Consider the following 21,564-nt stretch of genomic DNA (forward strand, 5'->3'; position numbering starts at 1 on the left):
TCTTTGCATCACTTTTTAATTGATGTCCACAAGTGATGTTATAACGTTTAACATCACCTTTTAAGTGAAATCAATAAGGCCGATTAACATCCCTTTGGAAGTGACGTTTCATTCAGATTCCAAATTTCTTGGAAAGTGATGTGAAATAACTCTATAAATCACTTTAAAAGTGATGTCCAATTTATCAAAAAAATAATAAAATATAATAAAAAAAAAAAAGTGTCAATATCATCCTAATATAATACCATTTTCCTGGTCATTTATGATCAAATAAAAATGAAATGTATCTTAAAATCACATTCATCACACAAATATCATCTCCAATTACAAATATTACACCATATACAAAAAAGTGTAACGAGCCAACATATACCAACAAAATCTAATCTGCAGTACCGAAATGAGCCAAAGAGAACCACAATCACCCAACCAAGAACCTATCACAGCCTGGCTTGATACAATCAATTTAATCCAAGAACCTATCATAGCCTAGCAAATCACTATGTTTTCTTTTTTTGCAGTATGAAACATTGTACTAGAAAATCAATGCAAATTTTATAAAAGGAAAATAAACAGACGGAACATCCGCATAATATAGTACCTGAATGACAAAGGAAGTTCTACAGAAGACAGTTACTTGTGTTCAAGATCAGGTCCAACCCTGTGCCAAAAGCTGGTAGGAGGTTAAGTTAAAATAAAAACGTTGTCAAGTTCCATCTCAATGAGCTTTCCTATTTCCTTCCTTGATTCATTTCAACCATATACGGATAGACATATATTGACAAACATAACAAGCAAAGTCAAATTCCATGGTCTAGCCTTTTAACATTCCTCCGTACTATCTTCAAATAGAGAATGATTTGTTCAAGTATCAATTTGATAATAAATCCATAACAATACAACAAATCCATGTAATAGCTTGGCAATCGTTTGTCATTTTCTTACATTTCCGAAGTATATATGCCACGGTAAGTAACAAGTTATGAGAAGAACAAAAGAAAAAAAATATATAAACATGGAAAAAATGCTAGCTACTGTATCAAATATCCATATTATAAAACTCACATTACCATGAACTAGACCTTACTTAGTTTCTCTCCTTCTCTATATGTACATGTCTGTTTCCCGTGATTTTGGAAGTGCAAGAATAATACAAGGTATAGGCAGCAAGAATAATACAAGGCATGAACCAAGGCACTAATCAACTGTTTAAAATCTAACAATATAAATCTATGTGACAACCTCATCTTGTCCAGCTAGAAATAAACCCCAAAACCCAGCTGGGTTCTCTGGATTTTACAACACACATCAAATACCATCAGAAAAAAAATAAAAATAAAAAAATAAAAAAAATAAACCTAATTTGTTCATGATATCAGCACCACACAAGGTTACACTCAAACATTTATTTATAGAGGTATCTAAAATGTCATTTAGTAGATATAGTAGGAGCCTAAGGAAAGAAACATAGAAAGCCAATGATAAAGAAAAGAGGATTTAATGTATAACTAGACACTGAATGTGAGTCCATCTTGTAATTTCACATGTAACAAGAAAATGTAAACAATAGAGCATATCATAACTAATTATTTGACTGCATAACTAGACACTTTGATAGCATGACCTATTTCATCTACTAAACTTAATAGTATATGATCCTTCTCCCTATTAAAGGTAAACAAAAGGAGGAGGCAAATCAACTTGTGTAGCTCTTACCAGCTTGTGTGTTAGCCAAACTTGTCTCAACCCGAAAAAAAGACCTAATATAGAGAAACAGACATCCAATGGTGTGCATTAGGTGGAATGAGCACTAGCAATATAAAAAATTGTCATCTAGAAATTGAAGAGAAAAACATGTAGGCCATTTACTTGGAATCCTTTTTTAAGCAGAAAAATAAACATCATGAAAATGGGTTCAGAACCCTTTCTCTCATTTTATTTGGCTTGCATGACATCTAGCATTAGAAATCAAACATTCTAGTGCAATTCACACTTAGTATTCAGTATTGCCAATAAAGTCAGCATTCCCCCTCACCAGATTATGAACTTAAAACACAAATAATTAACTTTAGGAACTATGAGCCATATGAGTGATAAAATATCACAAAAAATAGTCAACTTACTTGATCTTGTAGAGAAGCAAATACAGCTGCAGCAGGTAGGGGTCTGGACTAATATAAGCCTAAACCTTGTTACAAAAAACAAAAACATATTAAGTATTTTAACTATGGCTTGAGTATTGGGTTAGCGTCTGTTTGTTTTGTCAGAGTCTTATACAATCATTCTCATATCGTAAGGAATCGGAGAAATGGGAGAGTTTACATTACCATTGATGCGGTGTTTACAACACTATTCAAGTGCAAGTCAATCAAACAATGGAGCTCTTATAGAAGACTTTCCACAATTTCAAAACAGATATATCAATGTGGGTCTTTAGTCTTTTTAGCTAAGCTTTTGAGGTCATTAGATGAATAGAATTCTTTAACATCATGGGCAATAGAATCTTCTTCACTTTCCGAAGAAGAACTCTCTGATAAATTACTACTTCTCTTCCTTTTTTCTCTCCTTTCCTCCATTTTCTTCTCTTTTCTCTTACTCCCATCACCTATACCACTTCTAGACAATGAGGAAGAAGAACTATCATCGTCATCATTAGATGAGTACCATTTTTTCCTACTAGAAATTTTCTTTATTTTCTCTTCATCAGAACTATCATACTTCAAATCCTTCTTTTTTCTTCTACTTTCTTTTATCTTTTCTATTATTCCTTTCTTTCGGCATAGGATCCAAATGCTTGAAAACCATAATAACATCAAACATTCAATAAAACTAAGCAACGTAATTCAAAATTTGATGAAGTATTATGCATATATAAAACAATAAAGAACTTTAAGTGGTAAGTTGTTCCCTAGGAATGAACTTCACTCCATAAAGCATTGCTTTAATATTTCCAACAACAACTTTTTAGAATAGACTAGTGGTAGCATATTTGGAGAACGTGTAATCGGGGATAACACAAAGCTCCAAGAACTTACATCGAAAACCACCTACGGTATAAATTGTTATTACCTCAATATTTAGAAAGTGCATTCAATATCACTGTGGGTAGTTATAGCTTGGAGTTGCAAGATCCAACTTGATGATTCCAATATCTCCAAGTTCAAAAAACTACAGACCGAAAACCCAAAAAAAAAAACATACACGAAATCAAAAGATACCTACTTTAAGAATCTGCAATGCCCAAATTTTATAACCCAAAAAAGAAAAAGAAATTAGAACTTTTATGATGAGAGAAATCAGTTCATGAGGGAGAGTAATCTGTTCACAATAGAGAGAAATCAATGGTGTGAGTTTACCTCGTCTTCCTCGCCTACTTCTTCAAGTTTTCCTCTTTGACCTAGCTTTGGAAATGAGAAGAATTTAGGGTTTAGTCGAGATGAGGGAAACCACAAAGAAGGACTATTAAGTGTTAGGCAATTTTTTTTTTTTTAGGGGGACTATGAAATTAGAATGGTCAATTAGATTACAAGTTTAATTTTCTTTTATGTCTTTTTTTTTTTTTTTTTTTTTTTTTTTTTTAACGGATAAAAATGTAAGAAATGGGCAAGATAACCGTGACCCAATTATCTAATTATTATTTTGAATATTTGGTAAGAGTTGTTTCCATGTGTAATGGATATATCATTTACTTCATTAGTAACGGATATATGTTACTAACCTAAAATTGTCTACATTACAAAATGGTTGTTCTCGTGTAGTGCACCGACAAACATCAAATTTTAATAAACAAACAAATACCCCATGAAGATAAGATGCAACAATAGAATGTAATAAATCAAATGGTAAAATACCCAACATCGATAATCGGAGGGATAGTAGCTAGCGAGACAAGACAATTAAACTTAAATTACAACCGATCCTGCAGTTTTAGCTTCGACACCGTGGCTACTTTTTAAGCTGAAGCTCTGTTCAAGGTAAGGGTTCCAAACCATCCTTAGAACCAACCTTAGACTGGACCCGGAAGCAACCATAAGAGAAAAGCCCCCAACTCAACTCCCCGAGACGATTATTGGCATCGAGGGCAGCGATGACCGGACCCCCGATCTTGTTCGAAACCACCCCTCCCTAAAAGCATTCCCCTCGTTTAAAGAAAATCCTCTCTGTGAGCTAGATAGCGAGTCAGCATCCGCCCTTCTATTCAACAGTGTTATTAGAGAAGCAACTTCGTTCCTTGCTCATTAGCATGGTATTGGTATTCACAATTCAATCAGAAAACAAAGTTTAAAATTGAAAAACCTTACTCGTTCGATCTAAAAACCTTTCAATGTTGTAATCGATTAATATCAAGCTCGTTTGCACGCGTCAATCAATCTTCGATTTCAGTTTAATGAAGGATTGTAGGGTTTTGGAAAATAAAATACTAAAGATTATCCCTAAAATCCCGGAAATTTATAAGTGAGGGCAAGATCCATTCTTAATTTTCTTCTTCGTATGTATTAGGTCTTATAAATTTATGGGCTGGACCTTGCTTATGGGGTTTAAGCCTTTTGGGTATTGGTCCCGGTTTTTTATTTTTTATTTTCTATTTTTATTTTCACCCTGTTTCATTTCTATTTAACCTAATTTTTTAGATGGTCTTTTTCTAACTAATTAACTTAATTAAGAGATATATTAATAATAATACTTCTGGAAGTCACATTATAAGTGATTTCGAAAACTTGGCAAATTCATTTTTAAAGTGATGTTGAATATATAGATATTACATCACTTTATAATTGACACGGTGAGTGACAACACCTTTAAGGTGATGTTGAATACATAGATATTACATCACTTTATAAGTGACACAGCGAGTGACGTAAAATAGTGTTATTACATCACTATCTCAACATCACTAATTAAAATGATGTTGTACAACTCTACTACATCAGCTTCTGAAATAAGTGATGTTAAAAAAAATTGTGATAATTATTACATCACATGCTAAGAAAAAGTGATGTCATAGTTTTCTTATGACATCACTTCGCTGAAAGTGATATAAAATTAGCGATGTCATATGTCATATTTGTTGTAGTGAAACAACGCCAATAGCGTAGTCGTTGGCGTCACACATAAGCTCAAACGGTTTTGACCAATCAAGAGGTTGAATTATAAGTGCAGTTATTAAGGCAGCTTTTAACTTTTCAAAAGCCATCATGCAGTCCGAGTTAAACTCAAAGGGTGCGTCTTTTATAAGAAGATTAGTTAAGTGTTTAGCAATTTTTGAGAAATCTAGGATTGAATCTTCGATAAAATCCAGCATGGCCTAGAAAAGCTCATATGTCACGGATGTTCCATGGAATAGGTAGAGTAGACATTTTGTCTATTTTAGCCTTATCGACCTCTATACCATTTTTAGACACAATGTGACCTAACACTATTCCCTTTTTTACCATGAAGTGACACTTTTCCCAATTAAGGACCAGATTCTTTTCCTGATAACGCGCCAATACTTTGGAAAGGTTAGATAGGCAGTCGTCGAAAAAATCTCCATAAAGGGAAAAATTATCCATAAAAATTTCCATGAATCTCTCCACCATATCACTGAAAATGTGTGACATGTAGTGTTGAAATGTGGCAGGTGCATTACAGAGACCGAAAGGCATACGTGCATAAGCATATGTTCCAAAAGGGCATGTGAAGGTAGCCTTTTCCTGATCTGACTCATCAATTAAGATTTGAAAGTAACCTGAATACCCGTCCGAGAAACAGTAATAAGCATGTCCTACTAAACGTTCAAGCATCTGATCAACAAATGGTAGGGTAAAATGATCTTTTTTTTTATCAAAGGGAAAATGATCTTTCCTTGTGACAACATATTCAACTTTCGATAATAAATACAAATCCTCCACATGATGGGAACTCATGCTGGAATTAGCTCCCTTTCCTCATTACATACCATTGTAATCTGATTGTTGGTTAGCGGGGTAACGGGGTGTGTTGTTCATCTTAGATCATTTGTTATGAGGAAACGGTTTGATGGTTGGAAAACCTCTTTCTAAACTTTCTAATCTTTCTTTAACTTGTTCTTGATGTTTAATGATGGAAAACACTAGTTCCTGTCTTGAATGGTTAAAACATAAATAAAACTATTGATTTACTAGAGAAAACATGTATGAAAATGGTTTAGTTGGGATAGCTTGCTCACAAAGTTATACTCATTTGAACATGCCAAATGAGTAAGATTAGTGTTTTGGGGTTTTGATACAAAATTAGAAGAAGTAATGAGGTAGAAGACAAGGTTGAAAACTTTGTATTGAAGATAATAAGAAGTTGATTTATCAACCAAAGCTTGAAGAACATGAAAATGAAAAACACTTAATTAAAAAGCAATAAAAACAAATAAAGACAATAATAAAAACTAATTATATTAAAACTAAAGGCGATAGATGTTTGCTTACCTTGGAGAGATGTGTGCTCGAGGGCTTTACGGAGGTTGAAGTGGAATCAGATTCCATGAGAGCTATTAATGCAATCAACAAGATAGAGAAACCTCCCTGGTATTGTAGAGATGTGGTGGCTACAATTGAAAGGAAAAAGGTTAATTTTGGGTACATAACCTTTTCACATGTCTTTAGCGAAGTGAATAAGGTAGCTGATTACCTTGCTGGATTAGTCTATAATCATGAGCTGAATATTGTACACTTTGCTAATCCTTTAGATTTTGCTTTACATAACATTGTAATTAAGGATGCAAGTAGAAAAATCTATGTAAGGAAAAATTGATCTAATACAGGTGGGGGTCTGCCTAACCTTAGCTTATTTGGGGAAAAAAAAAAAACTTAGCAGTAAATCTTTTGGTGAAATGAGTTAAAGCCAGTGCCAAGGCTAAGTTATTTCCCATGCCAAATGTTAAATAACAACCTCAATTACACTTGAGCAAATAAGTACTAATAGAAGGAGATGTGATACTTTGTTTTTCTGTATTCTATGACAAAAATTAATCCAAAAAACTATACATAACATCTCAACTACTATAGTAAACTAAATTGGGTGCGAAGAGAACATTACTTATGCAGAGCGATAGACTCAAGTAGCACTCAACACTCGCAACAATGAACAGAATAATCTCTATTCTTATTATAATTCAAAATTCATAAAAAGACCCATTTCTCAAAAACCTACCTAGCTTTTATATAAGTAACCCAACAAACGTGTGAAATAACAACTACTGGACTACTCTAGACTATTGCTCTGTGGTGTGTACAAAGCCCAAACATACTGAAAGAAACTAGCAATGATTTGACTAAGACCTTGGGACGGCCGCTATTAGTGTAGAGAATGAGGGTGCACACCCTGTAAGCCTTCACACTTAACTCTGACATAACTCAGCACACATAACTCTGACAAAACTTAAACTGCATCATTCCCCCCTACTTGGGAGAAATTTGACCTTGAATTTGGCTTGTCTTCATCTGAAGAAGTATCATAATAAGGACGAAGGTGCTTCACGTTAAAAACATCCTAAGTACGGATATGATCAGGTAACTACAATCGATATTCATTGGAATTGATCTTGGCAATTACCTCCAGAGGACCAATCTTGCGAGGACCCAATTTATTGTACCTACCAGCTGGAATCCGATCTTTAGTAAGAACATCCCAAACAAAATCTCCCATTTCAAAGCTCACATCTCGACAGTGGCGATCAATAGCTAACTTATACTCTGAGTTAGAGTTGAGCAAATGTTTTTGAGTAACTTCGTGAACAGCGTGAATTTCCTTAATGAAGCCACCAACAGTACCATGCATACGAGATAAATCCAGAACAGGAGCCAAATCAATAGGAGAGCGGGGATTAAAGCCATAAACAATCTGGAAAGGATTGTAACTCGTATTCCTGTTCATTGAACGATTAAAAGCAAACTGATAAGAGCCCAAAACTGTAGTTTTAATCCCTTAATAACATTACATATAGACCAATTATGTTTATAATAAATAAGAGTTAGTACTGTTTACGTATTTTTTTGTATTTCAGGTCTTGGAGTCAAACATGTGAAGAAATATATTACTTTTGCAAGAGAAAGGAGCAAAGGTTGGTTGCTAAGAAGTTCTATGGTTAAAGCCCAAGTTTCAAGGAGAAAAAGCCTTTTTAAATCCCAGTCAAAGTTGAAAAGTCAAAATCAACGCGGGCAGAAATAGAGCATAAAAGTCAATAGAACTTCCGCAGGCCTTATCTTTGGACTCAGACCTCGGAATTAGGCCTATTATATGTCAAAACAACCAACTCGGAAGGAGCTTTCTAATGGTCTAGGCCTTGATCCAATAAAAGGAGTAAAAGTAGATGAAAAGGCTATTTCAGTAATTTCCAATAGAGAAACTCTTTTTGGACTTAAGTAATTAGGTTTTGAGCTTAATTTAGTGGCCCAAAACATAGCTCCAAAGCCCATGCACGAAATTGTAAACCTAGTCCTCTCCTATATAAAGAAGACTAAGGCAAAACTCTAACTCTCTCTCCAATTTGTTAATTAATCTCTTGTCTCTAGTTTTTCTCTTTTAGTAAACCTAGTTTATGGTTATTTAGCCTAGCCACCATTAATTCAATTCAAGTTATCTTTAATAAAGTAGTTCTTCATTATGTCTTCTTCTTTCTATTATTTATTCCATGATAGTCCCATGATTCATAGCTAAATCTCCATTAGAGGGGTTTGATTGAAGCTTTGATAAAAACTTGATATGTTAGTATAGAATCATTATATTTAAGAGTTTCAATTCTAGATGGTAGTTCATTCACCATGAGAATGGGTTTAAACTTTTCTCATGCTAATTATTAGTTGGTTAGAGATGCCATGAATAATTAAGGATGAAAAGACCTAACCTTTATGTTGAACCTTGTGTGAAAACCTAATGATTAGGGTTGCAATAAAAGTCTATACTAGCATGTTAGAGATTAATCAATATGGATATCAAATCTCCCTAATTCCTTCTCAAATTCAATTTTATTATTAAATTTTCATAGTTTAAATTACAATATATTCAATCATAGTTTTTGTCACATTAGTTATATTAGAATTATTACTCTCATCAAGTTTGTGGAATTCACTAGTAGAATTATTTACGTTCTAAGCAATTAGGAGTGGAACGAATTTTGACTCCAGTTTATTATATGATAATCGAGAGTAGAAATTTGATCTAATTGTAGAATAATTTAGTTTTCTTATTCCTAGCAAAATCACTATTTGTTAGGATAGAAACGTGTTATTTTAGTATTATCAAATGGCGCCACTGCCATCTTAATTGTGTTTAGAATAGTTTCCCTTCGTGTTTTTAATTCTACCAATATCCCACTTCACCCACCCACCCGATTGTTTGTGTTCTCACTGTGTTTACTTTTTTCAGAAAAACAGAAAATTGCTCCTGGAAGTCTATTGGAAATTTTTGCAATTGTACTCAGAAGCGCGCCCGAGCCCTATCTACGTTGTTTCTGAGCGCGCCCACGCCTGTCTTCCAGTAAGTTTATTTCCTATTTTATTTCAAATTTAAAGGCCCAGCCTATTAAGGAACCACGTGAAAGCCTGGTGCTAAAAAAATCACAGAGCATGCACGCGCCCTTGTGGCCTTATATTTAAGCGCGTCCGCGCCCATACTAAAGAAAGCCCGATTCACAGGTTAGTTACATACTCTCTTTTCGTTCAAGTTAGTTTTTATTCAGTGTTCCAAACCTCTTATGTACACCGAGATTGCGTATAAAAGACGTTATTCATACGCGTAGCAAGGAGGCATTTAGGTACTCTTTCTTTCACTCCTCGTCTCTTCTGTTAGAGGAGTTTTAATTCTAGTATATCAGGGTTGTTTGATTGATGTTAGTGTTTCTTTCATATTGGACTTAGCCTTGCATGAGATTAGGGTTTGGTAAGAGAAAACCATCTAACGTTATCTATCGTAAACGTCAACGCACACGCCTATCTAGAATATCACACACTACACGTGCATCAATGGCTGAAGAAGCAGAGACTCCTCTCTCTGATTTTTACAAAGCCCTAAATGATGGCCCTAAATCTTGCATCATTCTTGCAGACCCAGTGGGGGCTTTTCGAATTCCCTCGAATATTTTTAATTTGTTACCTGTTTTTCATAGTTTAGACCACGAAAAGCCTTATCAGCATATGCGTAGGCTAGAACAAGTTCTCACTACATTCCATCATCCTAGTATAGGTTCTGAACAAATTAAACTGAGGGTGTTTCCTTTCACCCTAGCTGAAAAGGCGACGTCTTGGTTAACTACCCAAACGCCTAATTCTGTGGACTCTTGGGCCAAACTTGTTCAATTGTTTATGGAACAGTTTTACCCACCACTGAAGATAGATGAAATGATTCAAAAGATTCATTTCTTCCGCCATAACCCTCATGAATCCTTTTAAGAGGCCTGGAACCGGTATACCGATCTTCTTATAGAGTGTCCACATTATAACCTTGCGAAAGACACGCTTGTTCGTGCCTTTTTCAAGAGACTTTCACATCATCATAAGGAGGTTCTTGATATAATGAATGGGGGCAGTTTCCTTAGTAAAGGAGCCTCATAGGGTTATAGGTTTCTAGAAGATCAATCTAAATGTAATAATAACTGGGTAACGACATCCCCCGCTCCGCTAATTCTTCTTCCACAGCCAAGGCTGCCAGTATGTTTGAGGATAAAACTTATCCCGAGCTTAGAACTCTAATCGAATCTATCATAAAAAAGGTAGAAGCCATTTCTATTCAACATAAACCTACTCCTGTCATGAACGTCAACTCTATTCCATGTAATTTCTGTTTGAGTCATGAGCATCCCAACTCCTGTTGTCCTCTTGTCTATGAACAACCACCCACACAGCCGGATAATGTTTGTTCCATAAATAGCCAACCTAACGCACATTGGAGACAAAACCCCAACTTTGGTTAGCAAAATAATCAACTAGTTACACCTCCGGGGTTTAATAATCAAAATGTTAGGCCAGCAAACAATTACAACCAGGCTCCACCAAGACAAGGACAAGGACCACGTAATTATAATAATTATAATAATAATAATAAAGATATCGTTCCGGTTAATAACAACTATCACAACCCACCCGTTAATAATCAACGTGAGATAGTTCCTATCACACCACCTGTGGCCACTACACCTTCACAACCGGATCATTTCGATGCCTACATGCAAGCTCAACAACAAATTCTACAATAGATTCAACAATCCATATAACAGTTAACCCAAGAGAAAGCCCAACAAAAAGGTGTGTTTCCAAGTCAAGTTATACCTAATCCTAAAATGTCAAACACAGCCTTTGAAGTAACCGGTAATACTAGTAACGCAAATTTAAACGTAGGTGAGTTAAATGCCATCATCACTCTCCGTTCTGGCAGAGTGGTTGATAACACCGTAACTATGCCCATTGATACACCACCAGTGGTCATTGAAAATAAAAATTTACTAGATACCGATATAGAAACTGAAGATCCTACTTTTGTAGAGGTACCAATTAAACCACAACCCAAGAAAAAAATGACCAAGGTTAAAACTCATATTGACCCATATACTAAATATAGAGAGAAACCACCGTTTCCCCAGAGACTAGCCATGTTAAACAAAGATACAAATTTTGATAAGATTAGGAAAGTTTTTAAAAATCTAACGATAAACCTACCTTTTCTTGAAACTATTAAAAAATTACCACAACATGATAAGTTTCTAAAAGAGTTGCGCACTACTAGGCGGAAAACAAACATTCCAAAAGACACATTTTTAACTGAACAGTTTCCCACTCTATCCGAACATAATGGAATCGTTAAGTTCAAGGACCCTGATCGTCCTACTATACAATGCACCTTAGGGGATACCCACACGACAACTGCTCTATTAGACCTGGGGGTGAGTGTTAACTTACTCCCTTATTATCTATATAAACAAATAAGTCTAAAAGAGATACAACCAATGATAAACACCCAAAACTGTAATATTAAACCCCATTGAGACATATAAATTTGGTTAATTATGTGTTTAATAATCATGAAATAAGTATGTTTTCGTACTTTTGCAGGTCTTCGCAGTAAACATGAAAATATTGGTTAAACCTGTGTTAAAGCATAGGGAACGATGTATATATGAATTCTTCCAAATCAGCCATGTGAAGCTAAACAAAGACGGATCAAAGCCGGGGACTCAAACATGATAGAATTGAGTCAGAATGGGACTATGTAAAGGAAAGCATAAACTTTTAGAGCTCATATCTCGTTAACCTGGACTCCAATTTTGGCAAGTAAATTGCCCAAATGATCAGCACGACTAGCTCTACCTTAGGCCAGAAATTGCAAAAATCGTCGTCCAGACCCACCAATGGACATAGCATATGGACCCACCTTTCAGGCCCACAAGAAGAGATGAGTCATCAATCATGGAGCATGTCAAGACAAAAGTGCCAAATTATTGGTACAAAGTTGACACCTTGCATGTAATTAATTAGATTAGGTGTTAATAGTGAAAAAAAAGCAAGGTGTCACTTTGTTTTAATGTGGTGGATAAAAATGAAATAAATGTGGTTTGGTGTTTCACGTGGGATAAGGGGGAAGAATTGAAAAAGGAAGGAAGAAAACAAACAAGGGGGGAGACACTCCATTTACTCCCTTGACTTCTTTTCCTTTACCATGCATTATTTTAGTTCCTTAGTCTTAGTTTTTGTTTTTGAACAAAAAGCTTGTAATAGTTGTAATGGAGGAAACTTGGTGTTCCTCTTGAAAATAAATCTAAATTTCTTAATGCAAGTGAGTTCATATATATATATAATTTCTTTTTTCTTTTTGTTCTCTCTCTCTCATTTTACATTTATATTCTACACTTGTCATTTTTTTATCCCAAGGATCATGAACTAAACCTTCACCTTGTGGGGAGATAATGATGCTCATGTGAGGGATAACCTTTGTTATTTGATTTTAGTAAGTTGTTTAGGAAGAACAACTAGATCTACATCCTATCCCAAAATGGTAGTTGGTGTAGAGTCTAGTTAGGAATCAAAGTGATGAGCTTAGAGATAAGTCATTGCTTTGGTTCTACATGCTAGCATGTATGATCTTAGAGATGAGTCATAGTGTTAGGGATCAAGTTAATTTTTATTAGGACTTGTCTAAGAGTTCTAGGAAGATTAAGATGCACTTACTAAAAAATCAAATAATAGGAGTTATCTTCACATGAGGATAATTAACTCTCCACTTTTGTCTTAGTCAATTTTTATCTTGTCTTAGTTGCATGTTTACGTAACTTAAGGTTTTCATTTTTTTTGTGTATTAAAAGAAACCAAGTAGTTAGTATTAATATAATCATAGCTAAACTTACTCACTAGTTTCCTAAAAGAGCAAAACCAAGTTGTAAGTGGTCATAGAATTTAGGTTGGTTCGAATCCCTACTCAAAAACTATATGAACATGAAGATCGTGAGTAAGGAAAATACTTTGTTTTCACTTTGGCCAAGGAAGAGATACAAATCTCTTAGATACGCAAAAGGTGAATATCAACCAACTAAAATGACGTTGCAATTAGCTGACCATTCTACTAAGTATCCTAAAGGTGTCGTTGAAAACGTGCTTGTTAAAGTTCAAGATTTTTACTACCCAGCTGATTTTGTTATCCTCAACACAGAAATCGCGAACGACTCTGTTCCTATCATTTTAGGACGTCCCTTCTTGGCAACTGCCAACGCACTCATAAACTGCCGCGATGGTTTGATGTCCATGTCATTTGGACACTTTTCTGTTGAGGTGAATGTTTTCAAAATGATGCAACAGTTACCCGATACGACTATCGATGGAGAAGTTAACATGATCGATAGCTTAGCTCAAGATTATTTCAACAACACGTTTCCAGAGAATCAGATGCATAAATTTCTTTCCTTTTGAAGTTCCGACTTCGACGATGACTCCTACATAGAGGAAGTCAGCGCCCTTTTCGAATCTACTCCTATCTTAGATCCTTCTGTCACTCCATCTTCTGAGTTTGAAGACCTCTTACCTAAACAGGTCTTTACTACTCAAGAGGAAGACCCTTCGGAAGCCATTATACCCATTCCTCCAACCCCTGTGCTTAAACCTCTTCTTGCTGAGTTGAAATATATCCAGCTTGATCCGGATGGTAGTCATCCGGTGATCATATCTTCTCAGTTGTCTACTGATGAAGAGGCACGTTTAATTAGAGTGATTAGGGAACATCGTTCTGCGATCGGTTGGTACCTAGATGACATTAAGGAGATTGATCTTAGTGTATGCACACATCGTATACATTTGGAGGATAATGCGGAGACTTCATGCGAACCTCAGTATCGCCTGAACCCTACCATGAAAGAGGTAGTCAGGGAAGAAGTCTTATGGTTGCTCGATGCGGGGATCACATATCCTATCTTTGATAGCGAATGGGTAAGCCCCATTCACATAGTTCCTAAGAAATGGGGTTTCCATTGTGCGTAATACTGCTGGTGAATATGTTTCCACACGAGTTCCTACGAAATGGAGGATCTGTATTGACTACCAACGTTTAAACGGCATGACACGAAATGATCACTTTCCTTTACCTTTTATAGATCAGATGCTCGAACGTCTAGCTGGTCATGCTTATTACTATTTTTTAGATGACTACTCTGGCTATTTTCAGATCAATATCGATCCTGATGACCAAGACAAGACTACCTTCACATGCCCTTTTGGAACATACGCCTATAAACGAATGCCTTTCGGCCTTTGTAATGCTCCTGGTACCTTCCAGCGGTGATTGCTTCATATATTTAGTGACATAGTGGAGCACTTCATGGAAGTTTTTATGGATGATTTTTCTATTTATGGAGACTCTTTCAGTGACTGCCTGTCTAACCTTTCCAAGGTGTTGACATGATGTGAGGAAAAGAATCTGGTTTTAAATTGGGAAAAATGTCATTTTATGGTTAAAAGGGGAATAGTGCTAGGTCATATTATATCTAGTGACGACATTGAAGTAGATAAAGCCAAATTAGATAAAATAGCGTCTCTACCTATACCACAGACTATCCGTGACATTAGAGCCTTTTTAGGCCATGTGGGTTTCTATAGGTGTTTTATCAAAGATTTTTCAAAATTAGCTAGGCCTTTAACTATTATGCTTTTAAAAGATGTCATATTTGATTTTAATTATGACTGCAAATAGGCTTTTGAAACATTAAAAGCCACTTTAACATCTGCACCGATTATATAGCCTCCCGATTGGTCTAAACCTTTCGAACTTATGTGTGACGCTAACGATTATGTTGTTGGCGCTATGTTAGGCCAGAAACTAGTTGATAAGTCCATTGTTATTTATTATGCTAGTAAGACTTTAAATGATGCTCAAAGAAATTATACTACTACAGAAAAGGAATTTTTAGCTGTGGTTTATGCTTTAGATAAGTTTCGTCCTTATTTGGTTGGTTCAAAGACCTTAGTATACACTGACCATGCAGCTCTTAGGTACCTTCTCGCCAAGAAGGATGCTAAACAGAGATTGATCCTATAGGGTAAATTTTGAGTATCCCCTGATCTTCCTCTGTGCCTTGTGATCTGGGATCCTTTGCTGAATAGAGAAGGATTGAGACGATGGTGAGTTCAGGGTTGAACCGTTTGACGGCTGCCTACGTATCTCCTTTGTTCTATTGGAGAATCAAACCCTATTTTGCATAGTTCCTAAGAGCAAATCCCTATGGTTTATATAGGAAGGGCGACGAGAGTCCTAGGGTTAGGGTTGTCCTCCCCGCTTGTGAGTTCCCTTCCATCTTTGGACTCTGCCTTCCTATTAGAATTCCTCTTCTTATGGAAATTTGAATCTAGACCATATCTTATAAGAGGTAAGTTTCCTTGTTGATCATAATGTCCCATCGTGTATGGGAAGATTATATCTAAAAGGTAACTTCTAAGATATGTTATCACGATTCCTTCCTTATCATCAAAGATCGCCATCTTTAGTTTCCTTCTGTTCAGGAACTGTCTATATCAGCTCCTAACGACTAGGGTAACTATTATGTTTGAAGGCGGTCAGTCATGTGCGTAGCACATGTCCACTAAACACTCGCGCTAAGCACGAGATCACTTATTCACAGAACTAATCCAATGGTCCTCATCTCATTCTGGACATCTATAGTCTTAGGTTATTTCCCATACACGTGTCATCTGTTCAGTGACGGGAGATCCCTCCTATAGATCTGATAGATCCTTCTCCTGTAAGAGTTTACCTTAGAAATTAAGGATAAACAAGGGGTAGAAAATGTAGTTGTTGATCACTTATCTAGACTAACAAATGACAGTGATAGTGATTCTAAGTCCATACCTAATTCTTTTCCTGATGAACATCTTTATTCTATTTTTTTTGCACCTTGGTATGCCGACATTGTGAATTTTTTAGCTTCTGATATTATTCCTGATGTTTGGTCAAAAAACGAACATAAGAAATTTTTGGCTAGAGTTAAGCTATACTACTGGGATGAGCCCTACCTTTTTAAGTATTGTGCGGATCAGATTATTCATCATTGTATTCCCTAGTGGGAATATAATGAGGTTCTATCCTTCTGCCATGACAAAGAGTGTGGTGGCCATTTTAGTGGTATGAAAACGGCAGCTAAAGTTCTACAATGTGGTTTTTATTAGTTTAAAGATGCCCAAGTTCATTGCAAGATGTGTGTTCGTTGCCAACAACTTGGGCGTATCACTAAAGGTAATATGATGCCTTTAAATCCCATTATGGTAGTAGAAATTTTTGATGTATGGGGCATTGATTTCATGGGCCCTTTTCCTGTTTCCCACGGTTTTATTTATATTCTTATTGTCATGGACTACGTTTCCAAATGGATAGAGGCCATGGCTTGCCGTAGCAATGACCATAAGACAGTTGTGTTTTTTGTTAAGGAATACATTTTCTATTGTTTTGGCATCACTAAAGCCATCATCAGTGATGGCGGAACATATTTTTGCAATAGAGTTGTTGCTTCTTTAGTTAAGAAGTACGGAGTTATCTATAAGGTGGAAACTCCTTATCATCCACAAACTAGTGGCCAAGTAGAAGTCTCTAATAGGGAAATAAAAAAAATATTAGAAACGACAATCAATCCTGATCGGAAAGATTGGTCTAAAGGCTCCTAACAGATGCCTTATGGGCGATTGACAGACTTTAAAACTCCTATAGAAATGTCTCCCTTTAGACTTGTGTTTGGAAAACCTTGTCACTTGCCTTGAATTGAGCACCGTGCTATGTGGGCTATAAAAAGCCTAAACTTCAATATTGATGAGGCGGGTGTCAAAGCATTTAAAATTGCAATTAAATGAGCTTGAAGAAATCCGTAGCGATTCTTATGATCTCGCGAAGGATTACAAAGTTAACATGGAACGTGTTCATGATAAACATATTTTGCGTAAAGAGTTTGTAGTTGGTCAAAAGGTTTTGCTTTACAACTCACGTTTGCATATTTTCCCAGGAAAATTAAAAACCAGTTGGTCTGGTCCTTTTCTGGTTATTGAAGTCACCCCTTACGGGGCAATTACCTTGGTAAATCCCAAGGATAATAATACCATTCAAGTCAATGGCCAACGGTTAAAACATTTTCACGAGTTAATGTCCCCAGATGTGGAGAATGTCCTTTTACAGGACCTTGTCTATGAGGACCGACCTTTGATGTTTGGTGTACTTCCTTTTATTTCCATATATTGGTAAGTGCACCATTAAAGTAATCCGGGCCCTCCCTTTGGAGTGTGTGGCTGTAAGTACCGGATCCTAAGTCCACGTTTAACAAAATTCACACTTTCCACTCTTGCATGTTTTCTCATTTTTGAGTCATGTTTCTCTATAGAGTGATTTACGTCCTTATTGCTTTATTGTTTTCTTTTATTTTAAACCTTATGCATAAAAAGTTAAAAAAATATTAAAACCGTATAAACAGTAATCTAGTAAGTCTCGAGAATCTGACTTTAAAAAAGACCCACGTTTTTAAACAAATTTTCTAAACCCTGTTTTCAAAAAATTGTTTGGGGTGGGGTGTTTGGTCTTTCCATTCTTGATCGCTCAACTTCCTAGTCTTGTTGTTTATGCCGTTTAGTCGTACTTTGATTGAGGTTGACACTATCTATGAATTTAGACTTCTTTTGATCACATAACTTATGCCATGCACGCGTTCTGAGGTATTTTCCATTTTCTTATATGTCAACCACGGTTAGATTTGAGTTTTTTTTTATAGATCATTGGATTGCATTTTCTTTGTTGATCATTTTCATAGATCATTCGCCAAAATCGGACAGTTAACGAATCGGGAATTTTAGTTTTAAGTTATATGAGGTATAGGACAAGATGGGTATTACAGATTTGTTTTGGGCTTGGGCCCAAAATTTTTAAACCCCGCACGTGATTCCCTTTTAAAAACCCCATGCGGTTTTTCTTCTTTTCTTCTTCGCCTCCATACTCAAGAACATCGCCTGAACCCAGAAAACCTTGAGCGCGCTCGCTCCCTAACCTCCACACAACCCCAATTCCAATTTCAACCGAGTTAGTTTGTACTCTTCCACACCTTAATTTTCACCACAAATTTCAAATCCAGATCTCAATGGCTCTTAGAAACCCTAAAATTCTTCCTAAGCAAGTTTTTACTGCTCAACAGTTTGAACCCTTCTACTATACAGAAATGTGCATTAGGAAGTGGGAAGGGTTGTGGTATGCCACGGATGATTTTTATTACCTGGATTTGGTGTTCTCTTTTTACAAGAAGAGGGTGGTTAATGGTCGTAGGATTTTTGTGGAGGTGAATGGTAGTCGGAAGGAATTGACTACAGCAGTGTTAGCGAAGGTTACTGGCATTGAGTAAAGAGATATCGTGATCACCACACAAGAATCTCAGCTTGGTGGAATCGGTATGTTTATGACGGAGACAGTGTTGGAAGGATGTTAAAATCCTGGCTCGCATTGTGTTCGTCAGACGTCTCTGAGAAGAAACCAGCTGGCTGTGGCTCAGTAGATTGGTAAGAATGTGATTGCCACCACGAAAGCCAATGACATCAATGCAAGTTGTTTGCACATTCTCTAGATCCTTCAGAATAGGTTGTATGAGTTTTGCATTCTTGAGTTTATGATACATGAGATTATAGCAGTTGGGCAAACTACAACAGCTTTCCCTACATTGATTACAAAGATTATGTTGTTTTAGAAATGTGTTCCGGAGTCGAGTAAGGTTAAGTCGAAGGTGTATGAGAATGCACATATTTATAGGGAGTGTATTCAGAAGGAGTAGAATTTGGCTGAGGTTTTGGCTGCTGAGATGGAATCGAATGAGGAAGAGGACGATGATACAGCCTTTTTTGATATAGGAGCTTTGGAAAGGGCTGCTATGGATGTAGCCCGTGTCTCCTTACTTCATCGTGGCCTGCGAACTCTCCATAACCAGTATGAGACGATTCATACAGGCCAACATTCTCTTAATGACCTCTGTGAGGCTATTCAGACTAAGCAAAGTCATCTTCAACGTAACCAAGAGAAGCTTCAGAACAATATCAGTTGCTAGGTGATAGTCACCAGGATCTGTAGTCTAACATGGAGACTCTTGCTCAGACTCATCAAGAGCGTTGGGAAGCCATGGATACCTTCATGGAGCAGCAGAGCGCGTTTCAAGAAGAAGTCCTACGACGCCTACTACCTCATGGTGGTTCTTCTTCTGCTGACTTACGAAGGCGTGAGCGTCGTCGACAGCGGAGACGGATGGCTCTGGCCCTTCCTCATCTCGTGGCTAGTTCGTTAGTTGTATTATGTTTAGGAATATTTTCCTGTTTTAGAAGAATTTTTATTCCGAGTTGTTTAGTTAAGTAGTTAATATTGGATTAGTAGAAACTTTCAAACATGAAGAAAGAAATAATATGGGATAATTTGAGATACCCCCCTATTTTCAAATTCATTTGATATACCCCCCTACTGATGACACATTTATCCGATACAGTGACGTGGCAGATGATACATGTCTTGTATCATCGTGATATATGTCATGTATCATTGTGTAAGAGGATAATACATATCATATATCATCATGATACATGACATGTATCATCATGATATATGACATGTATCATCCACCATGTAAATTTATTGTGTCAGTAAGGGGGTATCTCAAAAAAAAATGCAAAACAGGGGGGTATCTCAAATTATGCCAAATAATATTCAAGAACAACCACCCTAACAATGAAGGCCTAGATGCCTTTATATAATAAACCATGTTTCTAATTCTAATTAGAAACCAAAATAGAAACCTTACTAAATAACCTAGATCTAAAACAAATAGGAAACTCTTCTAACTTAATAAGATTACTAATAATAAAATTAGAAGCTTCCATGCCATGCATCATATAGTATTCGATTGCCAATTCTATGAGCAGGATTGTCACAATCGAATACTCGACTTCTGGAACCTCACGCGTATTCAATACCAGTATCCTTTATGAATCATCAGACTAACACATAAATATTTTCGACAGTGCAAATTAAAGTTATATGATCTGTATTTAAAAAGAGCCTATATTTAATGTATGTTAACAAGAGTCTATGAGCAAGATTTCAAAAGGAGCTAAGGGGCTTCTACAAAAAAGAATGGGTCTCCAAGAAAACAATAATATGCAACTAAAACTCTAATGGCTTATTCCCGTATCTTGCTTCCAAAGTATTATTCAAGCAAGGATAAATGCAAAATGTTCTAAAGGCGATCTCTATTTTCCAAACAGTCATTGTGACAATAAACCAGATTTACCTTGAATTTCTCCCATTTTGTTAGGTTCATCTTTGATTTTTCAATCAGGGATCCAAAGTTGGAACAGATTCTTGTAAATCCACGAAGTCCTTTAAAGGATGCTGTCGGATCAGCAAATTCACAGCCTTCTTCATAAGCATCAAGTGTTAAATTTCCTGAAATTGCAAGAAAATGCCTAAAGCCAAATCAATAGAGCTAATACTTAGGATCTTTTTTCTTCAATTTTATACGCGAATAATGAACATTTCAAATAGGTAAGAGAAGACATTAAACTATGATCAGATTCGTCATTGGTCTGCTTTGCTCATAGTGCATGCAGTTGTCCAAGTTAACTGTTACAGTGTCACTGTGTCACAAACAAAGCCTAATTATGTACATATATACTGTGAAACTAATATTACTTGTAAATTAATAAACTGTAAGACAAACTTATGGACACAATTGAGAGCTATCAAATCTGTAGTGAAATAAGACTATTCAAAGTCCTCCTTAAAGTTTTCCATGACTTGGGCACAATCAGCAATGTAAGACCTATCTCCATCCAGCTCAAGCACTCTATCCTGGGCTTTAACATTTGAGGTGGGTAACCTGAAAAAAGAAGCCGTAATTCCAAGAAGTTCATAACTGTACCATGCTGAAGTAATCAACACATTCTTGTTCGATTCAGAGTCTTCAATAGTTGATGAACTACTTGTTTACTTCTTCCCACTACACTGGATTGTATAAAATTTGAGGTGAGGTGATAAAAAAGTAACAAAACAGTATGCTGAGAAATGGTGGGAAATATTAACAAA

At 36.0% G+C, this 21,564-nt stretch overlaps 1 protein-coding gene and 1 long non-coding RNA gene across 2 annotated transcripts; both read right to left on the reverse strand.

The window, feature by feature from the left end:
• Window positions 1-292: 292 nt before the first annotated feature.
• Window positions 293-3,159, reverse strand: LOC147498877 (uncharacterized). The gene is made up of 3 exons (XR_015194379.1): window positions 3,070-3,159; window positions 2,124-2,188; window positions 293-673 (listed from the first exon to the last, which is right to left on the reverse strand). It is a non-coding gene; the product is annotated as an uncharacterized LOC147498877 (long non-coding RNA).
• A 4,233-nt stretch (window positions 3,160-7,392) lies between these two features.
• Window positions 7,393-7,887, reverse strand: LOC147498878 (uncharacterized). The gene is made up of 2 exons (XM_086563361.1): window positions 7,567-7,887; window positions 7,393-7,485 (listed from the first exon to the last, which is right to left on the reverse strand). The coding sequence occupies exons 1-2, from the start codon at window positions 7,885-7,887 to the stop codon at window positions 7,393-7,395; spliced, it is 414 nt and encodes a 137-aa protein (XP_086419487.1).
• Window positions 7,888-21,564: the final 13,677 nt, after the last annotated feature.

This window comes from Coptis chinensis, chromosome 5 (assembly GCF_015680905.1).
Source record: "Coptis chinensis isolate HL-2020 chromosome 5, ASM1568090v1, whole genome shotgun sequence".
In the NCBI taxonomy this organism is placed as follows: Eukaryota; Viridiplantae; Streptophyta; class Magnoliopsida; order Ranunculales; family Ranunculaceae; genus Coptis; species Coptis chinensis.